A 15,305-nucleotide genomic window follows, 5' to 3' on the forward strand; every position below is an offset into this window, starting at 1 on the left:
GTCCGCCACCTCAGAGGTGGCGGACGAGTTAAGTAACAGGGATCTTAGGACCGCTGCTTCTTAACTTCCGCTTCAGGCGGAACTGAAGAGGAGTGAGTCGGAAGCAGCATCCGCTGCTTCATAAATGGACCCCTTTATTATCTTATAAATTAAAGGGACATAAACCGAAAATTTAAAAAAAACTGTCCAATATTCTTTTATTTTTAAATTTATTTTGTACTCTTGATATCCTTTGTTGAAAAGCAGGTATGAAGGTGTAGGAACGTGCATGTGACTGGAGCAATAAATGGCAGCAGTTTAATAACTATGTTACATTTGCTAGAACAGGAGGTGGCAGCAGTGTTTCCTCTAATGTACTGCTCCAAACTGTGCATGCTACCTAGCTAGATATCTTTTCAACAAAGAGAACCAAGTAAATTTGATAATAGAAATAATTGAAAACTTTTTTTAAATCGTTTGCTCTGTTTGAATTTTTTAATATGTTTTCTCAGCCCCCTATTTGTTGTGTGTTTGCATTCTCTTCACCCCAAACCCAGCGTCTGCTACTTGCTGCAGGCAGATGGGGCACAAATTCAAGTCTTTATATGAAACATTTTATCTTTGGTAAAGAGTAAAAATGCCCCCCAAATTTAACAAAAACTGTAATTACTAAAGAAATCACCAAAATGAATCAATAAAATTAGATATCAGAACAGTAATGTGATCAAGCTGTGAGGGTGTTATAGGATGACTTATTAAAGCTACCAGAGATTTGACATAATTATCACATTCTAAAACACTTCACATTAATCATAAATTATTTAGCGACGTTGTAAACCAAGAGACGAGGCTCTGAATTAAAAGGTGACTTGCAGAGCAGTGATATTTTATAGAAAGGGTAGCATTTTTTGTATAGAGCAGTCTGTTATTAAAGCTTGTTGAAACTAAGTAGTAATTAGATTTAAACAAATGAAGGATACAGGACTATCCTTGCTAAGTAATTATAATTCAAGGGCAGACTAGCTGAGGCAAATGGTTATCTTCTGGTAGAGAAAAACACACACAGATTGTGAGTGGAAATGTTACACCATAATACATACTCTTTGTAAATGTATTGTGTGTGTGTTTGTGTGTGTGTGTGTGTGTGTGTGTGTTATATATGTGTGTGTGTCTGTGTGTTTCTGTGTGTTTCTGTGTGTGTGCGTCTGTGTGTGTCTCAGTGTGTCAGAGTGTGTCTCAGTGTGTCTCAGTGTGTGTATGTGTGTCTTTTTGCTTCTCTGTGTGTGTGTAGATAGACATAAAGACAGATATATACAAATACATACAGATAGATGATAGATAAATAGATAGATAGATAGATAGATAGATAGATGCTTTTATAAATTATATAAGCAATTTCACTTACTGACTGATATATACAGTCACCTTTTAAATTATGTTGAGTAAAAAAAAGATGTGGGGGAGATTTATTTACACATATTTTTATGTGCCAGAATTTAAATGAAGCCTGATTTAATTGCCATTAGGCAACAATCAAGATCTATCATGTGCTGATTCCTAATAAGACTGAAACAGCTGTCTCCATGTGATTGGATTTGCTGCACTCTTCAAACCTTGCTATGCCTAAAAGCTGCCCATAGCTGCAGTATTGCACTAGCATGAGGGAGTCTGTGTTTAAGATGAATACCTGAAGCAAAAGGGGGAGGGGCATAGTGTATCTCATTTGCATATCCTTGCTCAATATATATAAACTTCTACTCCAGTAAAAATGCTTTTTGCAGGGGGAGCGCAGATGAGCTACACAAGTTTATAGATATTTGCATGGTATGATGATAAAAAAAACTCACCAGCATAAAGAGAAATCACACAAAAACTTTGGAAGCTTTTTTGAGCAACATATTGTGATAAAGATGTCACTCTACTCCCTGCATAGGGAAAAAAAAACAATACCGTAGCTAAAATGTGTCTTTTTAAAATTCTTGGAAGAACATCACAGTACTGACGAGACCAACTCTTAGATAATCTCACCAGACCTAAAAACTTTTGAGAATAGTGAGGAATTCAGTGAGCTCACAAATGAAAAAAAGAATAGCTTAAGCAGTGAGGTGTGAAACAAGTCAGCAGTGAAGAGGTTAAGAAGAAAGGTCAAACTGTGTAAAAATGGTATTCATTTATTTTCAGTATACGGTAGAAACAATGGTTTTTAATTATTACCTTTTCACCTTTTTGTCCATTGTTGCCTGGAAAGCCAGGATCCCCAGTAATGCCCTTCAAAAAAATAAATAAAGTGTGTAGAATACATTAATATTGTTGTACAAGTTATTTTATACTGCATTACAAACTTTAGTAGCAGAGGAAGATTTAATGTTCTGAAACCTTTCAGTTAAAAGATATATATTTTTTCATGCAATACATTTCTATAACTTCTGACTATAAATAATTTCTGAATACATTTACACAGTGTCTGCTGCAAATTTTTTCTAATGGTCGAATTCCCCCACTGCTTATTTGGGGGAGCTAATTAAGACTTGTCACTGGAGCACCTTTAAAGGGCGATTTATCAAGCTGAGGCGGACAGGGGCGCACATACGCGCCCATGTCCACCGCAGCTCACCTCTGGCGGGCTGAATTCCCCTGGCAGAATTCAGCATTGCACACGAGCGCTATTTTGCGATCACGTGCAATCCCGCCTCCTACCCGCACACAGCCAATCAAGTGCGGGCAGGAGCTGTCATTCACCCCGGTCAGCTTAGACCGCAAAGATTGAATTTCCCCAATTTAGAGGTGGCGAAAGATTAGGGAAGCAGCGGTCTAATGACTGCTGCTTGTTAAATACGGCGTGCAGGTTCTCTTGTGAGAACCTGCAGCCATAGTGGGTCGAAAGACTTGCGAAACCTTTGATAAATCGACCCCTATACTCTTTGAAAAAAGCCAAGTTTTGCTTTGAAATTGTATAGATAGTCATTTGCTTTTTAACTTTGTAATATTTTTTAATATATTTAAAGGCAATTTTTGTACAATTTAGTGATTGAGCTAACGGTATAATTGTAACACCTTTATCGGTTGTTTTAATTAATAAACTAATAAATTGGCTTTACAGTGGCACACATGGCTTCCTAAAGGAATCATCTTATTAAGTGTTAAGGTTCAACGCTCTTTTCTTACTGCATTCTGGTTTGTGAGCTGCTAGCTTGTGCAAGTGCAAGGATCTGTCAATTACATGTATGCTCTATGATGTATACAGACAGACCTCCCAACCTCTCTGTGGGCTGAAGCAGAGTTATGGGTCATGTTGCAATGCAGTGAAAAAACAAATGTCAACATGTTGGCACCCATGACTAGAGGAAGGTGGGAATAATCTCAATATGTTTATTAAATGTATTTAGTGTTAAATGCCCCCTTTAAATAAAGTTAAATTAGCAACTAGTGCTACTTCTACAAGACAGCAGCAGCACAAAGATGTTTTTTTTATAATAGAATCAGGATTTTTCAAGAACCAAAGTAAAGTGTACATACTTATAATGAATTAATCAACTTAAAATGACGTTTTAATCCATTACCACATAAATAGTGTACATTTGAAATTTTTAAAGACTTTCTCTGCTCCAGAAAATATTTCCTTTCTAAAAATATTAGCTGTAGAAACGATTCAGCTAAAAATTTTCTCTCTCGTGCATTGTGTTTGTTCATTTTTCATTAAGGGATGTTCCTTTATATTTTTGGGGAAAAAATGTCACAAAAAATGCAAAAATGTGTTGTTTTAACAATTATCTGAAACTAAATGCACATTTCTATTTTTTATAGTCATATGAATCTTAAAAAATATATGAGTCATAAATAAAACAAATGTTATCTGTAGATAAATATTTCTTCTTATTATGAAACTGCCCGTTATTTGATTTGGATATTCATTACTTAAGTAACAAATACAAGCCTGAACAGGATATTTAGACAAACACAGAGCTCTGCGATTATTTACAATACAGAAGCTTATATGTTTGCAAGAAATTCCAAGTGAGTTGACCACATTATAAAGCTCAAATAAAGCATTGAATACACAAAGTATGTGAAGAAACTGATCTGCTCAGGGAGTGGGTTATAGTTTAACTATAGAAAATCCTATGAGGTTTATGTTGGACATTTGTAAACAACTATAGATGAGGTATATCTAAATATGTTTCACTTCTGCAATAAGGCCAGCATAGTGAGGGATCTGATTAAGTCATATTTAAAGAGATTAAAATAATAAAATGATAAATCACATGACATTTTTTAAATGAGAGATAAGACATATACAATGATAGCCAATTGTTATCACAGGGTTCACAGGTGGCCTACTCTACTAGATGTTGCAGCTCCTGGGAAATAGCATAATTAAGAATGTACTATAGGTTTTTTTGCCCCAGTAAATAGCAGAATATGGGCTCCATTTAACATTGGAGCGTTTTTGGTGATAGTTAAGAAGGAGAGGTCCTTGGACCGCTGCTTTCTAACCTATACACCAGGTCTGAGCTTCCGGGATTAATAGCCTCGGCAGAATGCTTGTGCAATGTAAAATGTGGGCAGTGTATTGCTGCCTGCTAGCCCCGATGCTGGACAGAGAGGTTCAGAGTTGTCCATCTTTGATTACCCGCTGCTTCTTAAATGGAGCCCTATGTGCTATAATTTGTGGTCCCAGTAAAAAGTAGAGTTAAGAATTAAAAACAGATTTAGGTATAATAGTTTCTATCTCTATTAATAATTGTATAACCCCATTACCATTTACTCATCACAACCACATTGCAAAATGATTCTAAGGAAATCTAAAATGAACTGCTGTGTATTAATTCCAGATTCACTTTTATGTCCATTTAACATCAAATGTTGCTTTTTACTGGTGTGAATAATTTTTTTCTACGATTTCATTACAATTCATGGCTGTTCATTTGAATTATTTAAGGGTCTGAATATATCAATTTAAACAGTTTAAACTTAAACTTTTTTCATGCAAGAAATATATTTACATTTTTAACTGATGATTTTTTCAGATGCATAACAGAACTTTTTTTTTTTTGTTTCATGTCCTCTTAAAGATGGATTCCTATTTGGTTCTATTGAATCATTGGTAGCTCCATGGAGACATTTTATATGAGAATGAATTGTCATAATAAAAATCTAAAACGCTGATCATGAAGAAGAAATAGTGTATTAGCATTGATATTCCTATGTGAGTTCCGTTACCTGATCATCAAAGATGTATGTCATGTGACCCAGAAAGACTTTACGAAACTAAAACTTTATTTATATGATAAGTGAACAAGGATTTAGCTTTACCAGCTATTTTATCATATGCTTCTGGCATATACAATAATCCAGTTTTAAGTATATTTGGATTTTATAAAATAAGATCAGTTTTATTTTAACTAAGCATTGCTGTAGAGGCTATGTTAAATGTGTAGACATTCCAATGATTCATGCTAATTTATATTCTTATATCAAAATTGTTTATATAAATAAAGACAAACTTTGATAAATGTATTATGGTTAAAATAATGAGGCTTGGGCAGTAAGAATTTATTGTAGTTGTTTAGAGAGACAAAAGATTTATTTACCACATTTCCTGGCAAGCCACGGATTCCCTGTGGACCTACTGGACCTGGAGGACCCTATTAGGAAAATTAGTTCAACAATTACTTCTCATATATTAGAAGCTTGCACTTAAATACAAACATAAATCAACCTGCTCCACACATTGCTCTCTAAAGATGAACAATCATTTAAATGCATGTGAAATACAGTAAAGGAAATATCCACTGCTGTCAGTGTCATCAAACATGATTAAATAAAGTTCTAAGCTGTTCCAAGATATTCAACCAACTGGCAGCACATACATTTGGTAAATTATTGTATCATGTTATATTTTTCTCTTTCTGATAATAGTAATGCTAATTTATATTGTATTTGATGTATACACAGTAAAACCTACACAAACATATATGACACTTAAAGGGATATGAAACCCCCCAAAAAAAATATTTTGTGATTCAGACAGTACATAACATTTTAAGAAAGTACCCAGTTTACTGCTATTATCATTGTGCTTCCTTCCCATGATATTCTGTGTTGAAGGGATACCTAGGTAGGCATCTCCAGCACTACATGTCAGGAAATAGAGCTACCATCTAGTGTTCTTGCAAATGGATTGCATTCTTGCAGTACTGCTGCTATATAGTGATCCAGAAATGGGCTGGCTCCTAAGAATACATCTCAGCTTTACAACAAAGGATACCAAGAGAACGAAGACAAAATGATGATCGAAGTAGATAGATAGAAAGCTGTTTAAAATCATGAAAGAAAAAATGTGGGTTTCATATACCTTTAATTATAATTTGTTTTATAGTTCCTTAAAGGGACACTGAACCCAAATTTTTTCTTTTTGATTCATATTCTGATTATTGATTCTGATTCAGATAGAGCATGCAATTTTAAGCAACTTTCTAATTTACTCCTATTACCAATTTTTCTTCATTCTCTTGCTATCTTTATTTGAAAAAGAAGGCATCTAAGCTAAGGAGCCAGAAACATTTTTGTTCAGAACAATGGGCAGTACTTGTTTATTGGTGCTGTCCAATCAGCAAGGACAACCCAGGTTGTTCACCAAAAATGGGCCAGCATCTAAACATACATTCTTGCTTTTCAAATAAAGATACCAAGAGAATGAAGAAAATTTGATAATAGGAGTAAATTAGAAAGTTGCTTAAAATTGCATGCTCTATCTGAATCACAAATGAAAAAATTTGGGTTCAGTATCCCTTTAAGTGTGTTAATCACCTCCTATACAGTGTTCCCTCTAAGGCTAGTTTTGTGTGCGGCCCAGCAGTGAAACAGTTCATAAGAAAACCATACATTCCAGTCTGCATTGTGCAATGTTTGCTAATTGCTGGGTATGGTTACTTGATTAACCGTTTCACTGCTGGACTGCACAAAAAACTGGTCTTAGAGGGAACAGTGCTCCTATATACCTCTGTATAACTGGATGTCAAGAAGAGCAAAAACAATTACTGCCTTACATATTACAGATATGAGAGCTGTTAAAACATGACCATGTATGTGCAGTTAATGGAGTATAATCTCTGCTTTGTTTTTTGTTGTGGTTTTTTTTACTGTCAACCATGGGGATGTAAAAACATTGTCCTGTTTGTAAAGGATATCAAACCTCTACTGTGTATTTGTTAATGGTAACCTAAAAGGTCAAATGTATTTTTTACTGGCATCCAAGAGTATTAAATCACTGCTCAGTTGTGAAACGCATATACTGTGGGGTGAAGGGTGGGACCTAAGCTTTGGCGTAGCGCCATTATGTGACCCCATCTACCACCCATGCCCAGTAACTTGCAGGTGATCCAGTATTTTTGCAGCATCCCTATTTACATATATTATTGTCACCTGTACAATTAGCACAAATATTTACTTTAATGGTCTTTGTAAACTAATCCTGAGCATTTAGTTTTTGGATCACAAATCAGGAGATTAACAACCCAAATAAGAATTTTTTGTGTGCCTTAGGTGTAATAATGGCAGAATCATTTGGGGAGTATGATGTCTGGAATGACAGTAATAATACTGGCTGAAGCTTAGAAATTGTTATCTACCAGGTGGAAGGTTTTTTTCCTTTTCTTTTTTTAATTAGCATGAATTATCTGAATCCTGAATGCTTAATCTGAACTTCCATCTGCCTTCAAAGTGGTATCTGGGGTGTGCAGATGATCAGAGTTCACATTTAATTAACTACAAAGATTCTTCTTAAATGAATGCAGTGTTTGTTAACCAATGCATCAAGTTGTAAAAGGGACATGAAAGAATTAAACTTTCATGATTATGAAAAAACATGCAATTATAAGAAGCTTTTCAACGTACTTCTATTATCAAACTTACTTAATTCTCTTGGTATCCTTTGTTAAAAAGCATAGCTAGGTACGCTCAGGAGCAGAAATGCACTACTGGAAGCTAGCTGCTGCTGATTGGTGGTTACACACATATGCCTCTTGCCATTGGCTCACTAGATGTGTTCAGTTAGATCTCAGTAATGCAGAGGTTAAACACATATAGTTATATGCAAGACATAGTACAACTAAAATTAAAATTTAACAAAATAAAATTGCTTAAATGTCTGTGAGTTCTCTTAAATGTATTACATAGAGATAAAATTGGAAATAATAAAACAATGCATGGGATATTTTCATATTTTAATTTCCTTTCCTTTTTCTTGTAATCTCCCCTTTCCCTCAACCAACAATCCCTCTTGGCCCAAGAGTCTTGGGTCAAACCAATACAACTCTTAAAAGGGGTATAACATTGTATTGAATTAAAGCAGTATTTTAGAAATATACAGTACATATTAGACATACAATAAACTCTTAAGGGCAGTATTTGTAATTGCATTGCATAATAAACAAATGATACTTACAATGTCTCCTTTAATTCCAGGTTCTCCTCTAACTCCCTCTGCGCCTTTTTCTCCCTTAAGATTTAAAACAAAATATTCAACACAACATTATTATATGCAAAATGGTATATTATGAATAAATATGTCGACTAGAGTAAGCAGCAATATTCCATATATTTTCCATTTTTGCTACACGTTTAACATGTTAGTAAAATTCTTCTGATTTTATTTTTTACTGTTTTGAGTATTATCTCTCTGTTACATTTAATGTAGTGGCACAAATTTCCTCTTATCTTTGGTGTTTCAGAGATTATATCTATCTATCTACAGCGTTCTCTACAGAAAATGCTGCCAGCCGGAGGGTATTTTGAATTAGCCGGGTGGCATTATGAAGTAGCTGGGTGGAGACAGTGTAATATTTCCTTATTTTATATAATTTTCAGCAATCCGAAGCACAAATTAATTGCATAAATTAACATAAATGTATTTAATAATAACTGTGCAATAAAAATTGAACATTTTTATTACTGGCTAATTTAGGTTAATATTGGTGGTGCACCTGCTAAAAAGGTTCTGTGGATATCTATCTATCTATCTATCTATCTATCTATCTATTCAGATATTTAAGTCACCAGGCTCTTTATGCAAATAAACTACTATAATTTCATCTTCAGTTTAATTTTTTTTTAAAGATAATAAGTAATATTTCATATTCAACTAATTAAAAAATATCATTCAGATCAATACTTATATTGTGCTAAATTCTCAATATACAGTTGTATGCAAAAGTATAGGTACCCCTGCCAATTTCCATGATTTTCATTTATAAATAATTGGGTGTTTAGATCAGCAATTTCATCTTGATCTATCAAAGGACACAGTAATATTTTAGTAGTGAAATAAGGTTTATTGGATTAACAGAAAAAGTGCAATATGCATCCAAACGAAATTAGACAGGTGCATAGTGCATACATTCGGGCACCCTTGACATTTTGTTGATTTGAATACCTGTAACTACCTAGCACTGATTAATTGGAACACAAAATTGGTTTGGTGAGTCCAGCCTTGAACTTCATAGACAGGTGCATCGAATCATGAGAAAAGTTATTTAACACGGTTGTTTTTCTCTTTGATTCTCCACTGAAGAGTGTCAACATGGGGACCTCAAAACAACTCTCAAATGACCTGAAAACAAAGATTGTTCAACATTATGGTTTAGGGGAAGGCTACAAAAAGCTATCACAGAGATTTAAGCTGTCAGTGCCCACTGTGAGGAACATAGTGAAGAAATGGAAGACCACAGGCACAGTTCTTGTTAATGCCAGAAGTGGCAGGCCAAGTAAAATATCAGAGAGGCAAAGGATGGTGAGAACAGTCAAAAACAGCTCACAGACCACCTCCAAAGACCTACAACATCATCTTGCTGCAGATGGTGTCACTGTGCATTGTTCAACAATTCAGCGTACTTTGCACAAGGAGAAGCTATGGGAGAAGTATGGGAGAGTGATGCAGAAGAAGCCTTTTCTGCACACACGCCACAAACAGAGTCGCTTGAGGTATGCAAACACACATTTGGACAAGCCAGTTTCATTTTGGAAGAAGGTGCTGTGGACTGATGAAACAAAGATTGAATTATTTGGCCATAACAAGGGGCGTTATGCATGGCAGCAAAAGAACACAGTGTTCCAGGACAAACACTTGCTACCCACAGTAAATTTTGGTGGATGTTCCATCATGCTGTGGGGCTGTGTGGCCAGTGCAGGTACTGGGAATCTTGTTAAAGTTGAGGGTCACATGGATTCCACTCAATATCAGCAGATACTTGAGAATAATGTTGAGGAATCAGTCACAAAGTGGAAGTTACGACCCAAAACACTGCTCAAATTCTACTCTGGCATTTATGCAGAGAAACAAGTACAATATTCTGGAATGGCCATCCCAGTCCCCAGACCTGAATATCATTGAAAATCTGTGGGGTGATTTGAAGCGGGTTGTCCATGCTCGGCAACTATCAAACCTATCTGAACTGGAGATGTTTTGCAAGGAGGAATGGTCCAAAATACCTTCATCCAGAATCCAGACACTCATTACAGGCTATAGGAAGCATCTAGAGGCTGTTATTTCTGCCAAAGGAGGCTCTACTAAATATTGATTCAATATTTCTGTTGGTGTGCCCAAATTTATGTACCTGTCTAATTTCGTTTTGATGCATATTGCACATTTTATATTAATCCAATAAACCTCATTTCACTACTGAAATATGACTGTGTCCTTCAGTTATTTAATAGATCAAAATGAAATTGCTGATTTAAACACACAATTATTTATAAATGAAAATCATGGAAATTTTAAGGGGTGCCTAAACTTTTGCATACAATTTTATGTCTAGTTCAATAACTAAGGTTTTTATTAAAAAGGTTATAGTGAGACAACTCAAAGGTATTGAATTTTAGGAAACTTTAGGAAATTACTTTACGCTTTATTGGAAAAATGGTTATTAAACCAGGTATTCCAAAAGTCATTAATAAGGCAAATGGTTCACCCATGGATTTAACACCAAGTATCTACAGATAAAGATTACAGACTTGTATTCTCTGGTCAAATATTGACAAAAAGTACCAAGTTTATAGACAATTTACTCAGACTTACAGCCACCCGGCATTTTGTGGAATCGCCTTAGTTTGTGAGCTCTGATCTCTAGACATTCCTGCTACTTTCTCTACCCTATTTATACATAAATCCCACCCATAAATTCTTAACTCCACCCATACCTCAGTCCAACCTCAGACACACTGTAGTAACTCCACAGGAACCTCCCAGCCAGGTCCATACATAACACCAATGACACCCAAGTTTGACCAGCCACTCTTTTGGACTAATAAAGCTCTTACTTAGGTAATTTAGGCATGGGCCCTGACCATCTTGAGTCTATCCTCAGACCATCGTGACTTAGGGGCCTATCTATAAAACTCCGAACGGAGCTTGACAGCCCGTGTTTCTGGCGAGTCTTCAGACTCGCCAGAAACACAAGACCGCTGCTCCATAACCCTGTCCACCTGCTATGAGGAGGCGGACAGGAATCGCCGAAATTCAACCCGATTGACACCCCCTGTTGGTGGCCCATTGGCTGCGAGTCTGCAGGGGGCAGCGTTGTACCAGCAGCTCTTGTGAGCTGCTGTTGCAATGCTAAATACGGAGAGCGTATTTCTCTCCGCATTCAGCGATGTCTTGCGGACCTGATCCGCACTGTTGGATCAGGTCCGCAAGACATTTGTTAAATTGGCATCTTAGTCTACCTGCCTCCAATATTAATAATGTTGTAAGTCATTTAAATATCAATTTGTTGGTTTTTAGGATATAAGCAAAGCAGAATGCAAGGAGGGTATGATTATAAACTACTTAGAGTTCACTGTCCTTTAAGAATTTTGCTGTAATACAAGTCAAAATTCCTTTAAATATTAAACATAATGATTTATTCCCTTGGCTGCCAGAAAAGACTGAATGAATTATGTAGCAATACATTGCAGCCTTCTATGGCAGACAGGGAGTTAGGGTGAAAGGATATGCTATCTACAATGCCAGCAATAACAGTATACTTTTGAAAAATTATACTAAATTCTGCAATCTTCAGTTCCTGGAGGCTTAAGTACATGGTTCTATTAATGCAGTGAGATAATAAATTACTAGAGCTGAAGTACGTTTTTACATTGTTCCCAGCACTTCTCTGTGAAATAAATGTAATTTGTCACCAGGGTAAATGTGAACTTTCCTGACTGGCTCTCAAGGTCTAGTTAAATGTTCAATGATAAAAAATTCATTAGGACTTCCTGTTGCTCCTGGGCTTAATTCACTCCCATTCCAAGAAATAGAGTGTCTACTACACTCATGCATTTTATGTCAGCACCTGGTATATAGTACCTATGGAATATTATTATAAATTAATATGGAATCTGAAAATGTTGCAGCACTGATTAACATTTAAATAACAAAAGTGATAGAAAAAGATTTGAGAAAGTAAGTTTTGATAAAATATATTTCTTCATTATTATACACAGTAAAATTGTCTTTCAAAATTCATGACTGCTTATTTAAAGAAACATGGCAAAAGTTTCATGATAGACATATAGAGCTAGATTACGAGTGGAGCGTTATTTTAACGTGCGCCCATAAAAGGTGAAAATGTGCCCCTTTACGGGCGCACATTAATTAACCAGCCATTACAAGTGGCCATTAAAGCTCACGGTTTCACTTTGCACTTAGCGTAAAGAGGTCAGACCTCTGGTTAATGAAAAAAATGTTCCCAAATTGCGCCTAAAATAATTTTATTAAAAAAAAACTGCACAAAGCAGTTATAAGGGGTTAAAGTTAGGGGATGTAGATTGTTAGAAAAAAATGGCACTGAAAAATCTATGTGGGACTGTGTTTTCACTTTAAATATATGTATATGCTTATATACATACAGTATATATTATGTGTTCATTTGTGTATATATACATTTAAACACATACATATACATATGTATATATTCATATAAATATATATTTTTATTTTGCTGCCAAACACTGAGTGAATTACCCCCTGCGCTGCGCTAGGTGGGTTACCGTGTCTGATGGCAAGAGAATGAAGCTCCTAGGCTTCCAGGCAATGCAAATGTGATGTCGCGTTCACATTGTGCCTCACTTGTAATACCAGCACACATATACGTGCACTGGTATTACTAAGTGGAGCGGCAATATCGCGCTCTCATAAGTGCAATGTTGTGCTCCACTCGTAATCTAGGCCATAATGTATAATTTTATATATATATATATATATAAATAAAGATATATTACCAGCGCTAAACTGTCAGGCTATCCCCGTATATGAGAGGGGAAAAGAAAGTTATCACAGTGTATATATTCAATAAATGTATTATGTGGATATATCGTGCAGCATGAAAAAGATATATTACCAGCGCTAAACTGTCAGGCTATCCCCGTATATGAGAGGGGAAAAGAAAGTTATCACAGTGTATATATTCAATAAATGTATTATGTGGATATATCGTGCAGCATGAAAAAGATTCAGTGTACCCTTAACACTGTTGGGAATGTTAATGAACAAGAGAACAAATCAATAAAGCTTCAGCGCACAAATATATAGTTAGGTTATTAAATCACTAGGTATTGCTATTCTATATGAATAATAAAAAAAAAACAACTCTTTGTAATGTGTAATATATAAAGAGTCCAAAATATAATTATACAAGAGTATTACTGGTAGATGGTTTCTTCTTACCAGAGATTACCCCAATCATATGAGGTAATGTATGCTCTCAGGAAAACCAATGCTGATCCCACCCTTGGTCTGTAGTTATTATCTTCCGTAGCACCGTTTGAATAGGCACATTTTTCTAAGCCTCTTGGTCTATGTATCTCTGTAGTCTTTTTCGAGCCACTTTTTTGGTAGAAACTTCCAGGTTTCTCTATGATGTGTTGCCTTGGTGTCTCCCAGGAGTATGGTATTTCTAGTAGATATTCTCTGGTCCCCAATTCTCAACTCAGGGTTTTATTAGCTGCTATAGGGATAGACTGTGTCTCAGAGAGTAGACTGGAGACCTCTTACCATTGCTGATGGCCTTTCCAATTAACTGTTTTCTCAGATACATTTTTTACTGCTCCCCACAGTAGGTAAAACAAACATTTTCAGAGTTTTTTTTTTTTTTGATTATTCATATAGAATAGCAATGATTTAATAACCTAACTATATATTTGTGCGCTGAAGCTTTATTGATTTGTTCTCTTATTCATTAACATATATATATATATTGCTGAATTGACTTCTGGTTTCTTGGTGTCCTTGTTGCAACATAACTCCTTTCTATGAAAGAACAGTGCTGCCATATAGTGCACAAGAGACATGGATGTTTCTGAGCCCACATCATTATGCTCTTACAGAAAGGGGTCAAGATTCAACAAAGGATACCAGTATAATAGGGTAAATTTAAATAATAAAAAGGCTTCCATATCCCTTTAATTACTAATCCAATGTTTTCATCTTTTCATCTGACAATTCCACTTCCTTCTAAAAGTGAGCTCTACATTTATTTATTTATTTTCAGGCCACGTAAAGAAATGTAAGGGACGTTGCTTGATTCACCTAGGTTTAATCTAAAAATTTCAAAGAATGTGGCTATGTTTTACACCCCAGTGTGGCGGATTATGCAAGTTACTATGAGATTGATCTCAATCATTTAGAAAAACCTACAAAAATTAAAATAGACAATATCAGCAGTTTTCCGTAGAAAAACATTAGATCAAATTTTCTAAGTATTGTGATTGGCCCTTTTATCTTTGTATTATGTAGAAATGAGTGCTTGTCTGGAAGGGATCGTTTATATCAATGCAACTGTTCTACACACCTGAGGTCCAATAGCTCCTATAGGTCCTTTGTTTCCTTCAACTCCTTGTGGTCCCTTTAAGAACAGAAAAAATATATAAATATATGAAACTAGCAAACAAACTAAGTTTGTACAAAATTAATACTGCTGTATTATCCTTTTAAATATTATACATTTTGAAATATCCTCATATACAGTACATGAAACAAAAAGAAAATCAGTGTAATGTATCTTTAAAGGGAAGCTGACTTAGGAGTAGATTGTTCTATAAGGAAAGAAAGTTGTAAGGTGGATTATCTATGAAGAATGTGTTTTAGAAGGAGAAACAGCTAAAAGGTTGGTTCTAGGAGATTGTTCTAGAAGGAGAAACATTTTTGAGGAGGAGATTTTTCTACAAGAAGAGAAAGTTATGCAGTGAATAATAACAGATAAAATTGTTTTAGGAGAGATAGCAGTAAGGTGGATAGTTATAGATGAGATTGTTTTAGAACAATAATAATTTGTGAGGTAGGTATTCACAGT

At 35.2% G+C, this 15,305-nt stretch overlaps 1 protein-coding gene across 1 annotated transcript in view; it reads right to left on the reverse strand.

Moving 5' to 3' along the window:
• COL22A1 (collagen type XXII alpha 1 chain) overlaps positions 1-15,305 on the reverse strand; it is a 667,744-nt gene that overhangs the window by 167,255 nt on the left and 485,184 nt on the right. Inside the window, exons 35-38 of the mRNA XM_053715381.1 lie at positions 14,805-14,858; positions 8,426-8,479; positions 5,571-5,624; positions 2,194-2,247 (exon numbers count right to left, since the gene is read on the reverse strand). Of these exons, the coding sequence (XP_053571356.1) occupies positions 2,194-2,247; positions 5,571-5,624; positions 8,426-8,479; positions 14,805-14,858 (216 nt within the window). The remainder of the gene's footprint in view (positions 1-2,193; positions 2,248-5,570; positions 5,625-8,425; positions 8,480-14,804; positions 14,859-15,305) is intronic.

This window comes from Bombina bombina, chromosome 5 (assembly GCF_027579735.1).
Source record: "Bombina bombina isolate aBomBom1 chromosome 5, aBomBom1.pri, whole genome shotgun sequence".
In the NCBI taxonomy this organism is placed as follows: Eukaryota; Metazoa; Chordata; class Amphibia; order Anura; family Bombinatoridae; genus Bombina; species Bombina bombina.